We start from the raw sequence: 19,865 nt of genomic DNA on the forward strand, positions 1-19,865 counted from the left end.
CCAGGAGTTTGAGGTTGCTGTGAGCTAGGCAGATGCCACGGCACTCTAGCCAGGACAACAGAATGAGACTCTGTCTCAAAAAAATAAAAATAAATAAAAAATAAATAAATAAATAAAGATGACAAAACTGAGGCTCAGAGAGGTTAAACACCTGTCCAGGCTCACACAGGTAGTAAGTGGCAAAACCAAGCAGTCTGACTCCTCAATGCATGGTCTTAACCTCTGTACACTCTAATGCTGTTCTCCTAAGAAAAGTTCTTCCTTAAATCTAACTTTCATTTCCTTAAAGCTAACTTTTACTTCATCTGCTGCACTCCATTTCCTGGTGCAGGTCCTCAAAGGAGAATGGAACACAAACAAGATCAGTAAAATCTTACTTACTCCAAAATACTGAATTGTGCAGAGGGGAAAAAGGAAAGCAAATTTTTTTTTTTTTTTTTTGAGACAGAGTCTCACTCTCTTGCCTGGGCTAGAGTGTGGTGGCGTCAGCCTAACTCACAGCAACCTCAAACTCCTGGGCTCAAGCGATCCTCCTGCCTCAGCTTCCCAGGTAGCTGGGACTATAGGCACGTACCACCATGCCCAGCTAACTTTTTCTCTCATTTTTTTTTTTTTTTTTTTTTTTTTGAGACAGTGTGTCACTTTGTTGCCCTGGCTAGAGTGAGTGCCATGGCGTCAGCCTAGCTCACAGCAACCTCAAACTCCTGGGCTTAAGCGATCCTACTGCCTCAGCCTCCCGAGTAGCTGGGACTACAGGCATGCGTCACTATGCCCGGCTAATTTTTTCTATATATATTTTAGTTGGCCAGATAATTTCTTTCTATTTTTAGTAGAGACGGGGTCTCGCTCTTGCTCAGGCTGGTCTCGAACTCCTGACCTCGAGCAATCCGCCCGCCTCGGCCTCCCAGAGTGCTAGGATTACAGGTGTGAGTCAGCACGCCCGGCCTAATTTTTTCTCTTTTTAGTTGTTTGGCTAATTTCTTTCTATTTTTAGTAGAGACGGGGTCTCGCTCTTGCTCAGGCTGGTCTCGAACTCCTGACCTCGAGCGATCCTCCCACCTCGGCCTCCTAGAGTGCTAGGATTACAGGTGTGAGCCACCGCACCCGGCCAGGAAAGCAAATTTATTGAACACCTACTATGTGCTGGTTACCATGCTAGGTGCCACACTTCTCATAGCTCATTTCATTCTCACAAAACCGCTAGGAGTTGTTTTCCCTGTGACAGATAAGGAAACAGAGGCTCCCCAGCCTGGACAACAAAGTGAGACCCCATCTCTAAAAAACTTTTTTGGCCAGGCACAGAGGGTCATGCTGGTAATCCTAGCATTTTAGGAGGCCGAGGTGGGAGGTTCACTTGACGCCAAGAGTTTGAGACCAGCCTGAGCAAGAGCAAGACCCCGTCTCTATCAAAAAAAAAACAAAAAATTTAGCTGGGTGTGGTGGTGTGCAACTGTAGTCTCAGCTACTAGGGAGGCTGAGGCAGGAGGATCACTTGAGCCCAGGAGTTTGAGGTTGCAGTGAGCTATGATGATGCCACTGTACTCTAGCCTGGACAATAAAGTGAGATCTGTCTCCAAAAAAAAAAAAAAAGAAATTTTTAAATTAGCTGGGCATGGTGGCGCATGGCGCATTCCTATAGTCCCAGCTACTCAGGAGGCTGAGGCAGGAGGATCACTTGAGTCCAGGAGTTCAAGGTTACAATGAGCTATGATCATGCCACTGCACTCCAGCCTGGGTGACAAAGCAAGACCCCACCTCTTAAAAAAATATAAAAATATAAAAAAAAATTTTTTTAATTTAAAAAAAAAAAAAAAAGAGGCTTGGAAAGGGTACACAACTTCCAAGATTCTACAGCCCAATAGATATGCACTGAGTATTCTCTGCATGCCCAGCCCTGTGCTGAGGCTGGGAGGCAGAGGAGAGAATGCAGTTTCTGCCTCAAAAAGTTCAGCGGAATGGAGGCAGCAGACAGCCAGCACCCACTGCAGCGTTACAGGATCCGCAGGAGGGAGGGTACCCGACCAGCATGGCTAAGGGGCAGAAGCCCCCGGGCGGGATGGGGGAGGGGGTAGAGACACTCAGCATAGGCTAGAGGCCTGAGCAGGCTCAGGAACAGGACTGGGGCAGGCAGAGGTGACAAGGGACTGGCAAAAGCAAAGGCACAGAGGTGTCCCAGAGCCCAGGGCAGGCAGGGAAATACAAGCACATTCGGCATGACTAGAGCACACAGAGGTGCATCTGGGGAAGCAGAGCCCAGCGAGGCAGGAGAGGGAGGGGGGGTACAGGGATATCTTGATAGTCCAGTTAAGGAGTTAGGATGCACTGCGGAGCCTCTGGAAAACGCGGGGAGAGGAGGCGGGTCGCAGGCCTGTTGACAAGACTGAGAAGGGAGCTCCATGAAGGCAAGAACCAAAGCCTCTGCTCACCACTGCCTTCCTGTGCCTGCTCCAAGCATGTTTGCTGAATGATGAGCAAAAGGCCCATTCTCCCTCCCAAAGAACTGGTTGGAGGTGGGAGTGTGGGGAAGGGGGTGTAATGATGACTCCTGGGTCCCTGGGCTGCGTGACTGGGGGGAGGGAGATGGTGGTTAATTGACCAAGACGAGGCACTCAAGGATTGAAGACAGATTTGGTGATGTCCAGGGGAAAGATTCAGCCATTCAACTGTTCATTCAACAAACATGTATGGCGGTCTCACTATGTGACAGGCAGTGTTATAGACACTGGAGATAGAGTTTTGAACAGAACAGACAAAAAGCATTGCCCTTGTGGAACTTCCACTCTAGTCGGGAGTGGAAACGGCCAATATCAAGTGAAAAGGGATATGGGGAAAGAGAAATAGGGACTAGGAGAGGGACTTGCAATTTTTTAAAACGGTGGTCAGAGAAAGCCTCAATGAGAAGGTGACATTTGAGCAAAGGCCTGAAGAAGGGGAGGAAGTGACCCACGTAGCTATTTGGGAGGAAAGAGTCCAAGCAAAGAAAACAGCAAGTGCAAAGGCCCTGCCTGAGGCAGGAAGCAGCGTAACAAGTTCAAGAAACAAGGAAAACAGTGGCTGGAGCAAAGCAGCAGGGGAGAGAAAAACAGGAGAGGGGTCAGGGAGGAATGGGGGCACCAGGCTGTGTAGGGCCTTGTAGACCACTGAAAGGGCTTTGGCTTTGACTCTGAGTGAGATGGGAGCATTGTAGGGTTGGGGGCAAAGGACCACGTGATCTGACTTCTCTTTGATCAATATCACCCTGGCTGCTGAAGGAATAACAGACAGGTGGGGAACAGGATGAATGGAAGGAGGCAGGAGAGCAGGGAGGGGCTGTTGCCATGATGTAGGCAAGAGATAAGAGTGGCTTAGACCTGGCTGGTATTGCTTTAAGTGATATTTATACTTTCCAACATGTTATCATGAAAATATTCAGAGAGCCAAGTTGAATTTTACAGTGAATGCCTGCAGGCCCAGGAATCTGGCTATATTTTGAAAGAAGAGTCAATGGGATTTGCTGAGCGTGCAGAGCCTGTGGGACATCTTGGGTGGGGCGGGGGTTCCAGCAGGCAGTGGGGTAATTCGCTCTGGAACCAGAACTGCAGTCCTGGTCTGCCACATCTCACCAGAGCCAGAAGCCCACTTTTTCTAAGAAGGATCACATATTAAGGACACTCTGCCAGTCTGTTGGTACCTAACCCTTATTGGGTCATGAATCCAATGAACTATGAGCAGTCTGAACTTTTCTCAGAAAATCATTCATAAACAATTGCAGGGCAAACATGAATATAAACAATAAAAGACATAAAATGTAGCTACTTAAAAAATACTCAGTATAGGGCGCGGTGGCTCACACCTGTAATCTCAGCACTCTGGGTAGCAGAGGCGGGAGGATCGCTTGAGGCCAGGAGTTTCAGACCAGCCTGGGTAACATAGCAAGACTCCGTCTCTACTAAAGATAAAAAAAATTAGCTGGTCATGGTGAGGCACACCTGTAAGTCCCAGCTACTCGGGAGGCTGAGGCAGGAGGATCACTTGAGGCCAGGAGTTTGAGGTTACAGTGAGCTATGATGATGCCACTGCACTCTAGCCTGGGCAAGAAAGCAAGACCCTATCTCAAAAAAAGATGATCCACACCTAAAAGCACATATAGGAATAACATTAATCGGGTATCAGGCAGATGAGAGGGGAGGGGATGGGTGTGTAAATACATGATGAGTGCGATGCGCACCGTCTGGGGGATGGACACGCTTGAAGCTCTGACTTGGGGTGGGGGGAAGGGCAATATACGTAACCTAAACTTTTGTAGCCCCATAATATGCTGAAATTAAAAAATAAATAAATAATAAAAAAAAAGAAAAAACCTCAGTTTAACAGATCCATTGTGAGTAAACGTTACTATTAATAATTTTGAGTGAACATATGAAGACCCTGTGACTTACAAGACATCCCCTCATCTTGTACCCAGAGTCCCCATTTCTCCATCGGCCTGGATGGTAGGGAACATGTAGCAAAGAGGGGGACAGTGGGTATCACATTATAAAATTTGCTGGAACCTGGAGGACACCCTCCTCGGTACTGCAAGGATGAGGGCCCAAGGCTGGTGCCGACAGGAGGCTGGGAGCTGAGGGAGTGTTGGGGCCAGGGGCTGTCTCCAAGTGATGCTCCCCAGGGCAGGGGGCATGGGGACGGCACCCAGCCAGGTTGGAGCCTGGGCCCTGCCCAGCCTCAAAGCTTTGAGCTCAGGAAATCCGGAGGCAGGGGAGGGGGACTTTGTTGCCACAGTCCCCAGCCCTTTAAGACCCCCGAGGCAGGAAGACTGCCTGGGCCTCACCAATTTCCCTCACTCTCTCCTTCCTGGGAGGAAGGGGCTGCCTGTGCCCACGGCGCAAGGGAGGGCACGAGGGAGGCTGGGAAGGTGTTGCAATCCCCAGCCCTGGGGCCTGTTGGAGGCTGAGCCATTAACGACAGGGCTGGGGACAGACACCAGACTGCAGCCCGTTTCAGGAACTTGCCTTGAAGAGGAGAGGAGAGAGCCGGAGGCCAGGCGGGTGCCTGCCCAGAGCGCCAGCGTGAGTAGGGGATCCCTGGGGAGGGGCTGAGCCTTGGGCTTGAGGGAGACCTGGCGTCCCAGGTCACTCCCCACAGTGCCCATGTCCGGGGGCCCAGGGCTGGGGCTGGGGATGCATCCTTTGGAACCAGGAGTCCTGGACACTGGGTCTCTTTTCCCAGGATGGCCCACATTTGAGGGGGGGAAGGTTGCATCAGAGAAGTCACAAACAGCCAAAAAAAACTCTTGGGGACACCAAGCTGGGCTTGGGGACAGGCATAATGGTTCTCCCTCTCCACATCTCTGTCTCTCAGAACCTGTGTGTCTGCCTGTTCCAGCCTGGCAACCTCTCCCCGGCTCCCTCTCGGTCTTCCCCGCCAGCCCCTCTCTGGCTTGCTCTCTCTTTGGGTTTCTGTCTGTCTCTGGGCCTCTCTCTGCCTCGCATGCATCCCTTTGTCTCTTGACTCTTAAACTCGGTATCAAGCTCCTCCGTCTCTCCGGGTCAGTAGACTTGTCTCTTGGACTCTCTATCTCTCAACATCTCCCCTCCCTCCGTCTTTGTCTCTGTGAGTCTCTGTCATTTCAGTGTGTGCATATCTCAGTCTATGCCTCGCTGTTACCCCCTCTGCCCTCTGCCTCTGTCTCTCTCTGAACCACATCTGGGAAGGCCTCTCCCTCTGTCTATTCCCAGCCCCCTCCTCCCCCCACAGAAAGACTCTTGGGTGGGAGTGGGAAGAACAGGGCGGAGGGGCTGTGAACTGGAGAGGGGAGCATGCGGGGAGAAGGCTGCATGTGATGGGAGGGGAAGCAGAAGGGGGGTGTGAGGGCAGCGAGCCCAGGAGGCATGAGCCAGGGCCCACAGCCAGAGCCGGGGAGGTACAGGGGCCCAGGAGCTAGAAGGAGGAGTCCAGAAAGGGGGCTTTGAAACTGTGCAGGGTGACATAGATGAAAAAAGGTGGCAGTCCCAGCAGGCTGTGTCCACGCAGCCTGTAAGGGAGGCGGGGAGGGGGAGGACTGAACCACGCTGGAGTCCGTGGGAGGGTGTCTGTCCTGCTCTGTGGTTCGTGAATACCACCCGTGGCTCCTGAGCGCTCACCCCACACGGGCACAGTGCTAAGTGCTATTGTCACGATCATCTCATCTCATCCTCACAGTAACACTGAGAGTGATATTGCTGTCCCTTTTTCACAGATGGGGAAACTGAGTCCTGGAAAGGTGAAGTAGCTTGTCCAAGGTCACAAAGCTGGTAAGTGGTGGAGCTAGAGTTCAGGTCAGGTGATCTAAATCCAGACTGGGCTCTAAACCTCTCTGCATACTGGCCCCCAGCGAGTGAGACCATGCTCCAACAGCCCCGGTCCCATACAACCAGGTGGGGCATGCCCAGGGCTGCTGAGGGGGACCAGGGACTGACGCCAAGCAAGCCAACACCCTGTAACCCAGGGGGAGGATGCCTGGGCCTCTCGGGGTTTGGTTGCCCATTCTGGACAGGAGCCAGAGAAGAGGGATAAGGTGGCACCTCACGGGGCGTGAAGCTGACTCTTGCTAGGACAACAAGGCTGGGGTCAGATCACAATTGCATGGAGATGGGAACCAGTGTCCCAAAATCTGGGCCTGAGAGGCTAAATCTTCCCCAACCAGTGTGTAGGGGAGGTTATACTCAAACTGGTGTGCTGTCATAAGAAGGTTACCAACCACTGATTAGTAGACAGGCGTGCTCTGGACATTTGTACAGGTTTCTCACTGCACAAAGCTGCCCAGCTAAGACACACCTGAAATCCAGCCTGTTCTCCAGTTGCCAGGACCAAGTATGGGGCTGCATCTGTCCAAACGAGGAGGAACTTTGCTCCAATTCGCACATAGGTGACTTACAGGCTAGCAGTCACCAGGTGTCCTGATACTGCAATATATACGGATAGACTGGGGCTTTGGGTAGGACCCCTGCAAGCAGGAGCAGCCTTGGGTATCCAGGCAGTTCTTATTCACACCTCTGCCTGGGAGGGAGAGAAAAAGATTCTCCTGGCTCTCTCCCTGCTGAGCACAGGGGATGTGCCGAGACGCCACCTGCACGTATGTATCCATATATGTACATGCAGCCTGGTCAGCGATTCCCACTGATCTGCCACCAAGAGTACCAACTGGTGCTGGAGCCCCAAGACCTGGACGGGAGCAGGGTGGAGGATTAGGCTGGACACCCACACCAGTGGTGGACACTTCTGTGTCCTGCTTAAGACCGACTGGAGCCAATGCTCTCTCCGTCCAGGCACTAACACCATGACCACATGATGCCTGACCCCAGAAGGCCTCTAGAAGTCTGTGCCCAGAATTGGGGGTATATTGGACCCTTTGGGTACCACAACTGATACCCTCTCAGCCCATTTTTTCTCTAGCCATCGCAGAGGCACCAGCTTCCTGCTTGAGTACCTGACAGCCCTTTGCCTCAGCTGCTCTGTGGAGTTCTCCCTGTCTTCCAGAGAGCGTCTTTGACATTCTTGGCATGGCTTGCCCAGGAGAAGCTGCCTGGTACTCATGCACATACCACCTGGACGTGCCAGGGAGTTAAAACCCCAAGGGGCATCCCTTGACCAATGGGGGGGCAGGAGCCAGTGGATAAATGTTGCCATCCTCCCTCCCATCCAAGAGAAATTTTCCCTTGGGTGGACAGTTCTGAGGAATGTTCTACATGACTCATTGGCAGGTTCCAGCAGGACAGAGCCCAAGTTATCCACCGAGGTGATCAGCTTGATGACACAACTTGTGTTGGCTTTCCCTCCTTCCCAGATTCATTCTTCCCACTCCCTCACCTGCTCCTGGGATTTTCCCAAAATAAACTACCTGCATGTAAGCCCTTGTCTCAGGCTCTGCTTTCTGTGGGGAACCCAGCTTAGACAGGAGGGAAGGGGAAGAATGCTGTTCCTTGCTGCTCCTTTCCCTGGAAGGCTTTTTCCTGGAAGGCAAGTATAATAGTATAATAACAGTAGCCAGCCGGGCGCAGTGGCTCACCCCTGTAATCCTAGCACTTTGGGGTGCTGAGGCGGGAGGATCACTTGAAGCCAGGAGTTCAAGACCAGCCTCAGCAAAAGCAAGACCCCATCTCTACAAACAATAGAAAAATTAGCCGGGTGTGGTGGCACATGCCTATAGTCCCAGCTACTCGGAAGGCTGAAGCAGGAGGATTGCTTGAGCTCAGGAGTTTGAAGTTGTAGTGAGCTATGATGATGCCACTGCCCTTTAGCCAGGGTGACAGAGTGAGACTCTGCCTCAAAAAAAAAAAAAAAGAAAGAAACCAGCAGCCGTCACTTATAGAGTCATTTCCTATGTGCCAGGCACTGTTCAGAGTCCTTGACTTGCATCATTTTGAGTCTTCCTCTCAAAGCCCTATGCAGTATAGGCTGCTGTTGCCTCCATTTTGCAAAGAAATTAAGGCTCAGAGAGGTCAAGTAACCTGGCCAAAGCTGCACTGGAGCAGAGCAAGGACTAAGGTCAGCTCTGACCCCAAAGCCCATGATATTAACCAAGCCTTTCTGCCTCCAGGTGAGCATCAAGTTGGCACTATGGCAAGGCTGGGAGACTGCGGCCTGATTAGAGCTGCCCTGATCATCCTGCTGCTCCCCAGAAGTGAGTGTGGCCAGAGGTGGGGGTGTGATGGGGAGAGGGGAGTTACAGGGAGAGATACTGGGGGTGTGTGGGAATCACTTCCCCGCACTGCCACACAGCTCCTGGGATTCCCAGAGAATCCCAAGAGACTCAAGACTGAGCCACAGAGGTGGGGTAGCTGGGCTCTCACCCACAGCCCTCCACAGGCAAACCACCACCCAGGAGGAACGGTGAGAGGACCAGGCTGGTCAGCCTGGAAAAGGCCAGTGGGTCTTAGTTCTCGTCTGCAAATCTCTGCTGAACTGTCAGGAGGAACTTCTGGGTGGGCAGTAAAAGGATCAAGGCGGAAGCCGCAAGGAGACAGGTTTCATCCTGAAATAAGGAAGCCCAAGCAGAGCTCTCTGACCGTGGAAACTGTCTTGAGAGGTGGAGAGCTTCTCATCTCCAGTGGTATGCAAGCTGAGGCCAGGACTGACGAGGATGCTACACAGCAGCAGTGGGCAAACTTGGACAGTAATATTTAGGCTTTGTAGGCCACATACAGTCTCTATTGCATATTCTTATTTGGTTTTTGTTTTATTTGTTTTTAACCCTTTAAAAATGTAAAAACCATTCTTAGCCAGCAGGCCATACCAAAACAGGCCACCCAAGCCCTGCTGTAGAGGACACAGCATCAGGTGGAGTTTTGAAGTAAACAGCTTTGCGAAGCTCCTTCCAGCCTAAATTCTGAGTCAGTGAAGCAATAGGAGCCCCATGCTGAGAATCACGAACTTGCTCTGTGGCCCCGGGCAAACTGTTCTCCTCTTAGGGCCTCAGCATCCCCATCAGGAAAACTAGCCTAAGCACACCTGAGAGAGGAGAGAAGGCATGGTGGGCAAAGCGCATGGCTTACTTGTTTATTTATCCAAAAAATAGTTACTGAGGTCCCACTCTGTGCCTGGGAATACAGCAATGAGCAAAACAGCCAAGGTCTCCGGCCTCACAGAACTTACAGTCTCGCCAGGGAGACAGACAAGCAAATAATCATAAGACTCCATAAGGATGAAGGGTAGTAAGGGCTTTGGGGAAGCACTGGGGGCTTAGCTTGGTCTGGTTCCCTCAAGATGCCTGAGTGTCACCCAGGTGAAAGAGAGGTGGGAGACTGGAAGAAGAGAGCCTCAAAAAGGAGCAACAGCGCAAAGATCCAGAGATTGGAGAGATCATGGAGTTTTCAAAAAACAGCAGGGATAGGCCAGAATGGCTGGAGCTGAGAATATGGTCTGAGCTGGAACTGTGGGTTAGGCAGGGCCAGGCCAGAAGGGCCGTGTGAAGGACATGGGTCTTCATCCTAATGACGGCAGCAAATACCTACACACCAGGCACTGTTTTAAGTGCCTTACATATGTTATCCCATGTAATCCTTCCAGCAACACTAAGGTCGGGACTATTTTTATCCCCACTTTACAGATGCAAAAACTGAGGCATGGTAAGTCTCAGTAACATACCAGGGGCACAGAATTAATAAGCAATAGAACTAGAATTTGGGGAGCATATATTCAGGGAAACTTGAATCTATACTCCTGGGTTGCAGTCTTCAAACTTAGCCCACAAGAACTCTCTACTTATATTTAAAAAAAAAAAAAAAGCACCAGGATTTAAACCTAGGCAGTGTAGTTCCAATGTCCATGCTCTTTGCCACCACACCGCACTGCCTTTCAGGGCAGCGATACGCCGTGAAGTGCTGTAATCGAGGTGGGGTAACACCATCAGATTTGAATTGTGAAAAGATTGCTGTGGCTACAGGTTCTTATCATTCTCATCATTGCTTTCACCATCCTCAGGGAGAGCCTGGAGAGGGGCCTGGGCCCTATCTGGTGGCGAGCTCGCGCTGGCTCCCAATAGCTGATTGTGCACATCTCTTCCCACCCCTAGAGTCAATGATGTCACTTTAGTAGCTAGGGTGGCGGTATTTACACCACAGAAAGCAGCAGAGTCTGTTTTTCTCTATAGAGCCAGTCGATAAACATTTGCAGGATATCACTATCTCTGTCTCACCCCTATGGCCTCTCATCATCTCTGTACACACCCTTCCCATTCCAGCCCCCAAGACATTCCAGCCCCCAAGACCCTGACTCTGTGGCTTCAAAGGTCTCGATTATAGCCCAGCTCTGCCAGGCCAAAGAGTCACCCATGGGCCATTCTCTCCCTGCCCAGGCCTGGAGGAGTGCGGGCACATCAGCCTCTCAGCCCCCATCGTCCGCCTGGGGGATTCTGTCACAGCCTCCTGCGTCATCAACCAGAACTGCAGTCGCCCGGGCCTGGATTCACAGATTCTGTGGAAACTGGGAGCAGAGCTGCAACCTGGGGGGAGGCAGCAGCACCTGCCTGATGGAACCCAGGAATCTACCATCACCTTGCCCCACTTCAACCATACTCAGGCCTTTCTTTCCTGCTGCCTGACCTGGGGCAACAGCCTGCAAATCCTGGACCAGGCTGAGCTGCGAGCAGGCTGTAAGTCCCTCCAGATGTCCAACCACTCTGCCTCCATGCCCTCCTGCCAATAAATAGTAAGAGCTATTGCTATGGAGCTGTTACTCAATAAGCACTTTGTGGGCAGGATATCAGGTAACAGTAGTACCAGTGGGTCCTATTATTTAGCCCCATGTTGCAGATGAGGAAACTGAGGTTCAGGAAGGGAAGGTTATACTCTAATAAGGATGGAGCCCAGATTCATAGCAGGCAGTGTGGCTCTAAAGCCAGCGTGGCAGCCACTACTCTATATGGCTGCCAAGCACGTCCAACTCCTTGGTCATAGAAGGGTGTCTCCGGGAAGGACATTCTCTCTAGGTGGGCTTGCTCCCAGCTTCTCCTCCATCCCGGTCTCAGCCTTTTTTTCAAACTGAGCAGGGGGGCGTCTGTGCCAAGTTGAGGCATAAGAAAAAGACAAAGACCAAGTTTCTTGTTCAAGAAGCAATAACCGTAGCAGCTAACACTGACATTACACTTCATACACGCCAGGCACTGTTCTGAGCACTTCGTGTGCAGTGAGTCATTTACCCCTCACAACAGCCCCCAGGGGTAGGTATGTCATCATTTCCCCCATTTTCCAGATGAGGGTACTGAGGCACAGAGCAGTTAAATTACTTCCGGAGCACATGGCCGGTGAATGGCAGGACCAGGATGCAAACCCAGACACTACGCTGTCACTGACAAAGGGGCCTGGAGTTGGGAGGGCTGGAGGGGGAGGACCACCGGGCTACTGGAGGTCTGTGCTGCTTATCCCTGTACGTGCCAGTAATTTGGCTTCCCCGGGGGCTGCCCTTCCAGGGTCACTCTGTGTGGAGACAGGGGGATGGACGACGTAACCCCAAAGGGACACATGCAGAGCAAGGAATCAAGGCCAACTGGTCCTGGTGGGAGCTTTCTGAGTGGTCCCACCCAAAGCACTCACATTATTGCCATCCCACGTGCAGACCCCCCTGCCGTACCCCACAACCTGTCCTGCCTAATGAACCTCACAACATACAGCCTCACCTGCCAGTGGGAGCCAGGACCAGAGACCCACCTGCCCACCAGCTTCACCCTAAAGAGCTTCCAGTGAGTAGGGGCTCCCACCCCAGCCCCCTTCCTCTGGGTCCTCGGGTGGGGTGTGGGTCGGACTGCGGGGATGGGGGAGTCAGAGGCAAAGATGGGAGGGACAGGGAGCCTCGCCTTCTTCCTCTGCTTGGCACCCAAGCCTGGCCCATTGACAGGAGCTGTCAGACCCAAAAGGACTCCATCTCGGACTGTGTGGCCGAAGACGGGCAGAGTCACTGCTCCATTCTACGCAAACACCTGACCTTGTACCAGAAAATGGGCATCCGGGTGCAGGCAGAGAATGCACTGGGGACCAGTGTGTCCCCGCAGCTGTGCCTTGATCCCATGGATGTTGGTTGGTGATGCTGGGTGTGGGGGAGGGGAGAGACCCCCCAAAAATGGGCAGACCCAGAGGGAACAGAGAGGGAAACACAGGCCCAGTGACAGACAAGGAGACACTAGAAGACCTAGAGATGGGAGCAGAGAAGAGGGACAGAGACAAAGAGGGATGCAGCTGGAGACAGAAATGGGGGCACAGCCCCAGAGACAGGGAGGAGACAGAGGCAAGGAGACACATTCGTTCCTTCTTTGAGCCAATTGCTGGAAGTGCCCACTATGTACTAGCCACCGTCCTAGGTACTGGGGATACAGCAGTCCATCAAAAATCCTGCCCTCAGAATGTTAGAGTCCGGTGGGAAAATAAATAAAACAGAATGTCGAATAAGGATAAGTGGAATGGAGAAATTCGGGGGGAGGGACATGCGGGGGGACAGTTGTTATTTCAATAGGTTGGTCAGGAAAGGCCTCACTAAGGTGACCACTGGAAAGACCCCTGGGGAATGAGGAGCAAACCCCACATGCACGGAAACATGTCCATGGCAGCATGGACAGAGACGAAAAGACCGAGAGAGAGAAGAGGGAAGGGGGGAGGAGAAAGAGACGGAGGACAGAGACAGAGAGACAGCGGGGGTGGGGGAGGAGAGAGACCGCACGGGTAGAGACCTGGGAGGAAAACAGAAGCACTAGAACCACAGACAGGGAGATGGGAGGGAGCTAAAGCAGAGCTCTACAGGGCGGGGCAGGGAGAGGTTCTGACAACCCCCCTCCTTGCAGTGAAACTGGAGCCCCCCATGCTGTGGACCGTGGACCCCAGCCATGAGGCGGCCCCGCCCCAGCCAGGCTGCCTAGGGCTGCACTGGGAGCCCTGGAAACCCAGCCTGCACATTAGCCAGAAGTGTGAGCTGCGCCACCAGCCGCAGCTTGGAGACGCCAACTGGACGCTGGTGAGGTGACGGGCAACCGCAAGAGCCTGAGCGGGGAGTGGCCGAGGGGAGGGTAGGTCGGGCTCGAGCTGCCCTGGAAGGGCCCAGAGATCCAGGCTCAGAGTCACACATACCCACCAGGAGGGCCCCCTGCCCGCCGAGACCCTTCAGTATGAGCTCTGCGGGCTCCTCCCAGCCACAGCCTACACCCTGCAGATGCGCTGCGTCCGCTGGCCCCTGCCTGGCCACTGGAGCAACTGGAGCCCCAGCCTGAAGCTGAGAACCACCGAACAGGGTGAGCGGGTGATGACGGCCTGGGAGCAGCCATCAGCACCCAGTCCAGGCCCCAGGCCCTCCCTGACTGGCACCCTCTCTCCTCGCGCTCCGTCCACAGTCCCCATCGTCAGACTGCGTGCGTGGTCACGGCAGAGGACACTGGACAACAGGATGATGGATGTGCAGCTGTTCTGGAAGGTGACTCCCTCTAAAGGCCATCCCTCCACCCCTGAGACCTCCTCCAACCCACATAGACCCCTGCAAGCTGGGGCTCAGGACCCCAACAGGTCTGAGAGGCTTGGACGCATTTATATGTGATTTGCACACACTTTGCATGTGCCTAGGAAGCTGAGTAGTGACCTTCTAGAGAGATTACAACACAGCTTGGTTCAGTGAATAGTAAGTGGCTGCTGTGTGCACCAACTTGCTTCTTCCTGCCCTCCCTCCCAGAACCAGCACAGGGACAGAAGGAAAGAGGGAGGGAGGTGAGAAACTCCATTCCTAGGATCCATCCACCCCACCTAGAGGACCTCCCCCACTCAAGATGAGCCATACATCCCCTTCTCTTTTTCCTCCTGTGCCTGCCACAGCCGATGCCCCTGGAGGAAAACAGTGGCCAGATCCAAGGGTACCTGGTCTCCTGGAGACCCTCAGGCCAGGCTGGGGCAGTCCTGCCCCTCTGCAACACCACGGCGCTAAGCTGCACCTTCCACCTGCCTTCGGAAGCCCGGGAGGTGGCCCTTGTGGCCTATAACCCAGCTGGGACCTCTCATCCCACCCCAGTGGTCTTCCTGGACAGCAGAGGTGAGGGGGCACCAGAAGAACACAGTGGTTAACCATGGAAATTCAGACGCTAGACTGCCTGGGTTCAAATCTAGTCCCATGACTTGCTAACAGTGTGTCCTGGGCAAGTAACTCCCCCTCCATGGCCTCTGTTTACTCATCTAGTAGATGGGGATGATAACAGCGCCCACTGAGGGTCGTTGTGAGGGTCACAGGAGTAAATGCAAGGCCTGGCGTGAAGTACCTGTTCAGTATGGGTTAGCTACTATTAGTATCAGCCAGGACCAGGTTGAGCTGGTGGTGCCGTCTACACACACACACTCCCCACAGTCCTTTCTGCCAAGAAAGCTGAAAGAGAAAGCCCTAAGCTTTTCCAGCTGGAACATAGTTCATGTTCACTGTTCATTCCCAGGGGATCACCCACCACCACCACCCGCCCCCAGCTTCCCCTAAACATGGATCCTCACAAGGTGAGACTGATAATCACAATAACAATCACAATAGCTAATATTCTCACTTACTAGCTTTGTGACCTTAGATAAATTACTTAACCTCTCTGTGTCTCTCAGTTTTCTCATTGATAAAATAGTAATACCGAGAGGTACTACTATTGACAGTCACACACCACTTGGGTGTGACTGTTAGAGGACTTGATGAATTACCGTATATCAAGGACCATGCCTGGCACATACCGAGAACTACATAGGGTTAGCTGTTGTCATTACCAAGGACTACTGCATGCTAGTCACTGTGCCAGGCTTGGTTCTGTTCATCAACTCATTTAATCTGCACCAAGACCCTACGAGGTAGAACTTGTATCATCATTGCCACTTTACAGATGAGGAAACCGAGGCTTGGATGTTGACCTGCCCAAGGTCACCCAGCCTGTAAGTAGCAAAGCCAGGATTTATTTGAACCCAGGCTTCTGGCTCCAGGGCCTGCACTCTTTTCACCTGCATTGCACCATTTCCCACTCTGTCTCCAGGCCCACCCCTGACCAGACTCTACACCATGGCCCAAGACCCTCACAGCCTCTGGGTGGGCTGGGAGTGCCCCAACCCACAGCCTGAAGGCTATGTGATTGAGTGGGACCTGAGTCCCCCCAGCCCCAGGGATGGCAACAAAACCTGGAGGATGGAGTATAACGGGAGCATCACGGGGACTCTGCTGAGAGGTGAGGCCAGCCTGGAGGGCCGGGCAGGTGGGCAGGGCTGGGGAGAGAGGGAGGCAGGGGTGTCTGACAGCAGGCAAAGGCAACCTGAACCACCCAGGAGAAGCAGATTACCCAGCCTTTCTTATCCTTCACTGCTCTCATCTCACATCCTAACAATCAGGAAGTTCTTCCCGCAGTCTAACCTGATCCTCTCTATAGCCCTAACCCTGCCACCTTTCTAGCTCTCCCGTCCACTTTTCTTCCCTACCCCCTATCAAATAATCTAAAGAAGAGATTGCAGAGGTTAACCCTGACTAGAGGTCTGAGGCTGGCTCCTAATCATCAGCAGAGGTTAGCCCCTAACCAAGTGCCTCCCCCATTTCCTCCCTACAGAGAACATCAGGCCCTTTCAGCTCTACAAGATCTCTGTGACTCCCCTATATGAGGACACCATGGGACCCGCTGAGCACATCTATGCCTACTCCCAAGAGATGGGTTTGTTAGACATCAGGCCTGCCTGGGCCCCAACAATCAGGAATATGAGGGAACATGTCCTTTCTGCCATACTTCTGGCTCTGGAGAGGGTCTTTCCAGATCCTAAGGTTATCCTTGCTTACACTGGACCCCTATAGCTGCATAGAAATAGGTGGTGTGGTGATAGACACTGGGCAGTGAGTTTGGCAGAATTCAGGGAACAAATCTGGCAAAAATCAATCAATTGCCCTGAAAAAAATAAAGTGTCATGTGTGATAAAAAGTGGACAGAAGACCTAGCATAAACTCAGAGGGTGAGTGGCAGAAATCAGATAGTGAGTCAGACAAAATCTGGCCTGGTAGAAATCAGGAAGTGAGGCTTTAGGGTCAAACAGAACCAGGTTGAAATCCTGGCTCAGCCACTTACTAGCAGTAGGTGGAATTCAGATTAAATCCCTGGGAAAATGAGGCGTGGACATGGTCCTCTTGGCCTTTCTTTCCTCGCCCACCTGCAGTGTGTCTGGGGAGCCACAGGGAGTCCAGTCGGGCTCCCTGCAGCCCCTGTACCCCCTCTTCCTGCAGCCCCGTCCCGAGCCCCAGAGCTGCATCTAAAGCACATTGGCAAGACCTGGGCACAGCTGGAGTGGGTACCCGAGCCCCCTGAGCTGGGGAAGAGCCCCCTTACCCACTACACCATCTTCTGGACCAACACTCAGAACCAGTCCTTCTGTGAGTCTATCCTCAGCTCCCCACAACCCCAGGGCCTGGGAAGGGCACTCAGCAGCCACAGAGAGGCTGACCATATGCCCCCGCTCCCAGCCACCATCCTGAACGCCTCCTCCCGTGGCTTTGTCCTCCATGACCTGGAGCCCGGCAGTTTGTATCACATCCACCTCATGGCCACCAGCCAGGCTGGGGCCACCAACAGTACAGGCCTCACCCTGATGACCTTGGCCCTAGGTAAGAGGAGAGGGGGGTCAGCAGAGATGGCTGTTGAGAGGGTACCCTGCCCGTGGATCCCAGGCTGAGGGAGGGACCCAGCCCTGCCCATGGATCCCAGGCTGAGCGAGGGACCCCGCCTTCCTTACACGCACTCTAACCTCTTCTGGCTCTGCCCTTACCCCAGAGGGGTCTGAGCTACCCATCCTCCTGGGCCTGTTCGTTCTCATGTTCTCGGTCATCTGCTTCTGTGGGACTGCCTGCCTCTGCTGCAAACCCAGGTGAGTCCTTTGAGAGAGCCGACCCCCAGCTACTCCTACCCACAGGAACTACACCCCTTCCAGCCTTCCCAGACATTGGGGCCCACGTCTGAGAGTCCCAGCCCTCCACCCTCTCTCTGTACTAAGGGGCAGCTGCAGCTCTTCAGCTGCTAGGGTGGGTGGGACAAAGGATGGGAAGACAGGAGGGTATGCCTGACCCAGCCTCCACCTCCCCTCTTCTCCAGCAGAAAGAATTCCCTCTGGCCAAGTGTCCCAGACCCAGCTCACAGCAGCCTGGGCTCCTGGGTGCCCACCACCATGGAGGAGGTGAGCGTCCGGAGGGAGAGGGAAATGGGGCTGGGGACATTGGCCCAGGCTCAAAGTGGAGGGACACCCTTCTGAGGATGAGCACTCAGGCCTTCCCATCACTTCCAGCAAGTTCCACCCCCCATCGGAATGAAGCAGACTCAAGCTTGAATCCTGGCACTGCCCTCTCAAAGCCTCAGTCACCTCCCTGGAAATGGACAGATCCACCAGGCTGAGTGTGAATGGCATGTAGCACATGTCAGACATGTGTCAGGAACATCCTGGCGCTTTGCAAATGGAACCCTTTGTGTTCCAGCAGACAGCAGCAGGGATGTCCCCACTACTGCCCCAACTCAGGAAGGGACAGTGGCTGGGGCAGATATCTGAAATGAATCATGCCCTCCGCCCATGTCCTTGTGTCCAGGAGACCTTCCAGCTGCCCAGCCTTTGGGACTCTGGCATGCCACCCATCACCAAGATCACGGTGCTAGAAGAGGAAGAGAAGAAGCTGGGGCCCTGGGAGTCCAATGACAGCTCAGGGATCTGCCTCCCCACCCTGGTCCAGACCTATGTGCTCCAAGGGGACCCAAAAACAGCTTCTACCCAGCCACAGCCCCAGTCTGGCACCAGCGACCAGGTCCTTTATGGGCAGGTGCTGGGCAGCCCCACAGGCCCAGGACACTACCTCCGCAGTGACTCTACTCAGCCCCTTTTGGGGGGCCTCACCCCCAGCCCCAAGTGCTATGAGAACCTCTGGTTCCAGACCAGCCCCCTGAGGTCCCCCATATCCTCAGTCCCAAGCCAGGAGGACGACTGTGTCTTTGGGCCACTGCTAGACTTCCCCCTCCTGCAGGGGCTCCGGGTCCATGGGGAGGAGGGACTGGGGGGCTTCTAGGACTTCCTGGGACTCCCAACCTGGGCCTGCCTCTTGAAAGGCCTGAGCTATCCAGAGGAGAGGAGAGGGTCAGTAAGCCCATCACTAAAATCTACCCCAGCCCCAGGAAAGGCAGAGGTTCCCTGTCTCTCCCAATCTCCAGTCCCCAGTATCCCTCCCTGTCCCCCCACTCTCCATAGGATGGGCCTCCCAGGCAACCTGCATACTTTGAGACTCAGACAATGCTCTGTCCAGCACCACCCACTGGCCTTTTGTGCTTGTTTCCAATAATTTCAGTCTCTTAAACTGGTTTTTGGTTTGTGGTTTTTGTTGTCTCTGTTCTTTTTCTTTCCAGGGCCCTAGCAGTCAGGGGGAGACTTCTCAGAATAGTTCCTTTGTTTATTTATTCAACCAGCACTTAGCATCTAGGCCCTGCGCTGGCAGCAGAGATTTTAAAATGACACAGTTCAATCCACCCTCAGAGAGCTCCCACTCTTGGTGGTGAGGACTCAAGACCTGAGAATTAGGGCACAGTGGGCAAGGGTTACACACAGGGAGTCACAGAGTGTGGTGGGACACAGTAAGGAGACCTCAGAAAAGACCCTATTAGGGAAATACGATTAGAAACAAAATCTCCTGCCAATCCAGAAAACCTCTCCACAAGGGTAGAAAAGAAAGGTTTTATTTTTGAATAAGCACTAAACTAGAATGTGATATGCATCACAAGCAATCCACTAGAGAGTACAAAGACAGAAAGAAATCTTACTCTTTTGTATAGCCAAGTGGATACAACTTATTGCATGCATTTTCAATAACTCATCCTCAAATAAGAGGACTTGACAGCACCATTTGTCACACACAGTTCATCCTAAATTCACCTATGTCTGCTAACTGCCTTTATCCAAAGAAAAAATAGATTTCTCATATCTTTAGAACAGGAGGTAGGTTTGCAACTTGGAGCTAGGTACCAGCTGAAGTTAGGCTCCTACACATCCCACAGAAACTGAGAGATAGGGCGCTATTGTGCATAATTATTACATTTTAGGACAGGCGCAGTGGCTCACAACTGTAATCCTAGCACTCTGGGAGGCCAAGGCAGGAGGATTGCTCGAGATCAGGAGTTCAAGACCAGCCTGAGCAAAAACAAGATGCCGTCTCTACTAAAAATAGAAAAAATTAGCCAGGCCTGGTGGCACATGCCTGTAGTCCCAGCTACTCAGGAGGCTGAGGCGGAAGAATTGCTTGAACCCAGGAGTTTGAGGTTGCTGTGAGCTAGGCTGACACCACGGCACTCTCGCCCAGGCTACAGAGCTAGACTCTGTCTCAAAAAAAAAAAAAAAAATTGCATTTCAAAGAGATGACTC

General features: G+C 52.9%; 1 protein-coding gene across 4 annotated transcripts; it reads left to right on the plus strand.

Annotated features, from left to right (window-relative positions):
* The first annotated feature begins 4,815 nt into the window (after positions 1–4,815).
* On the plus strand, positions 4,816–18,824 carry CSF3R (colony stimulating factor 3 receptor). Of its 4 annotated transcripts, none has more exons than XM_045548245.1 (17): positions 4,816–5,048; positions 6,218–6,272; positions 8,558–8,641; positions 10,814–11,110; positions 12,073–12,196; positions 12,352–12,530; positions 13,289–13,458; positions 13,579–13,732; positions 13,832–13,911; positions 14,304–14,517; positions 15,482–15,670; positions 16,043–16,144; positions 16,705–16,851; positions 16,942–17,082; positions 17,249–17,342; positions 17,567–17,648; positions 18,052–18,824. In XM_045548245.1, exons 3-17 carry the CDS (start codon positions 8,578–8,580, stop codon positions 18,520–18,522), a joined length of 2,508 nt encoding a protein of 835 aa, XP_045404201.1. In that variant the 5' UTR covers positions 4,816–5,048; positions 6,218–6,272; positions 8,558–8,577; the 3' UTR covers positions 18,523–18,824. The 4 variants fall into 4 exon arrangements, with proteins under 4 accessions (XP_045404201.1, XP_045404203.1, XP_045404200.1 ...); XM_045548247.1 differs by lacking the exon at positions 4,816–5,048 and adding an exon at positions 7,722–7,864 and having other exon boundaries at positions 6,237–6,272; XM_045548244.1 differs by lacking the exons at positions 4,816–5,048; positions 6,218–6,272 and adding exons at positions 6,284–7,546; positions 7,722–7,864.
* The last annotated feature ends 1,041 nt before the right edge of the window (positions 18,825–19,865 follow it).

Source organism: Lemur catta, chromosome 3 (genome assembly GCF_020740605.2).
Source record: "Lemur catta isolate mLemCat1 chromosome 3, mLemCat1.pri, whole genome shotgun sequence".
Lineage (NCBI taxonomy): Eukaryota > Metazoa > Chordata > Mammalia > Primates > Lemuridae > Lemur > Lemur catta.

Coding starts and splice junctions, on each gene's coding strand:
- CSF3R (XM_045548244.1), top strand. CDS start 7,521: ATGGCTTGCCCAGGAGAAGCTGCCTG. Junction 12,197..12,351: donor TTCACCCTAAAGAGCTTCCA/GTGAGTAGGGGC, acceptor GCCCATTGACAG/GAGCTGTCAGACCCAAAAGG. Junction 16,852..16,941: donor CACTCAGAACCAGTCCTTCT/GTGAGTCTATCC, acceptor CCCCGCTCCCAG/CCACCATCCTGAACGCCTCC.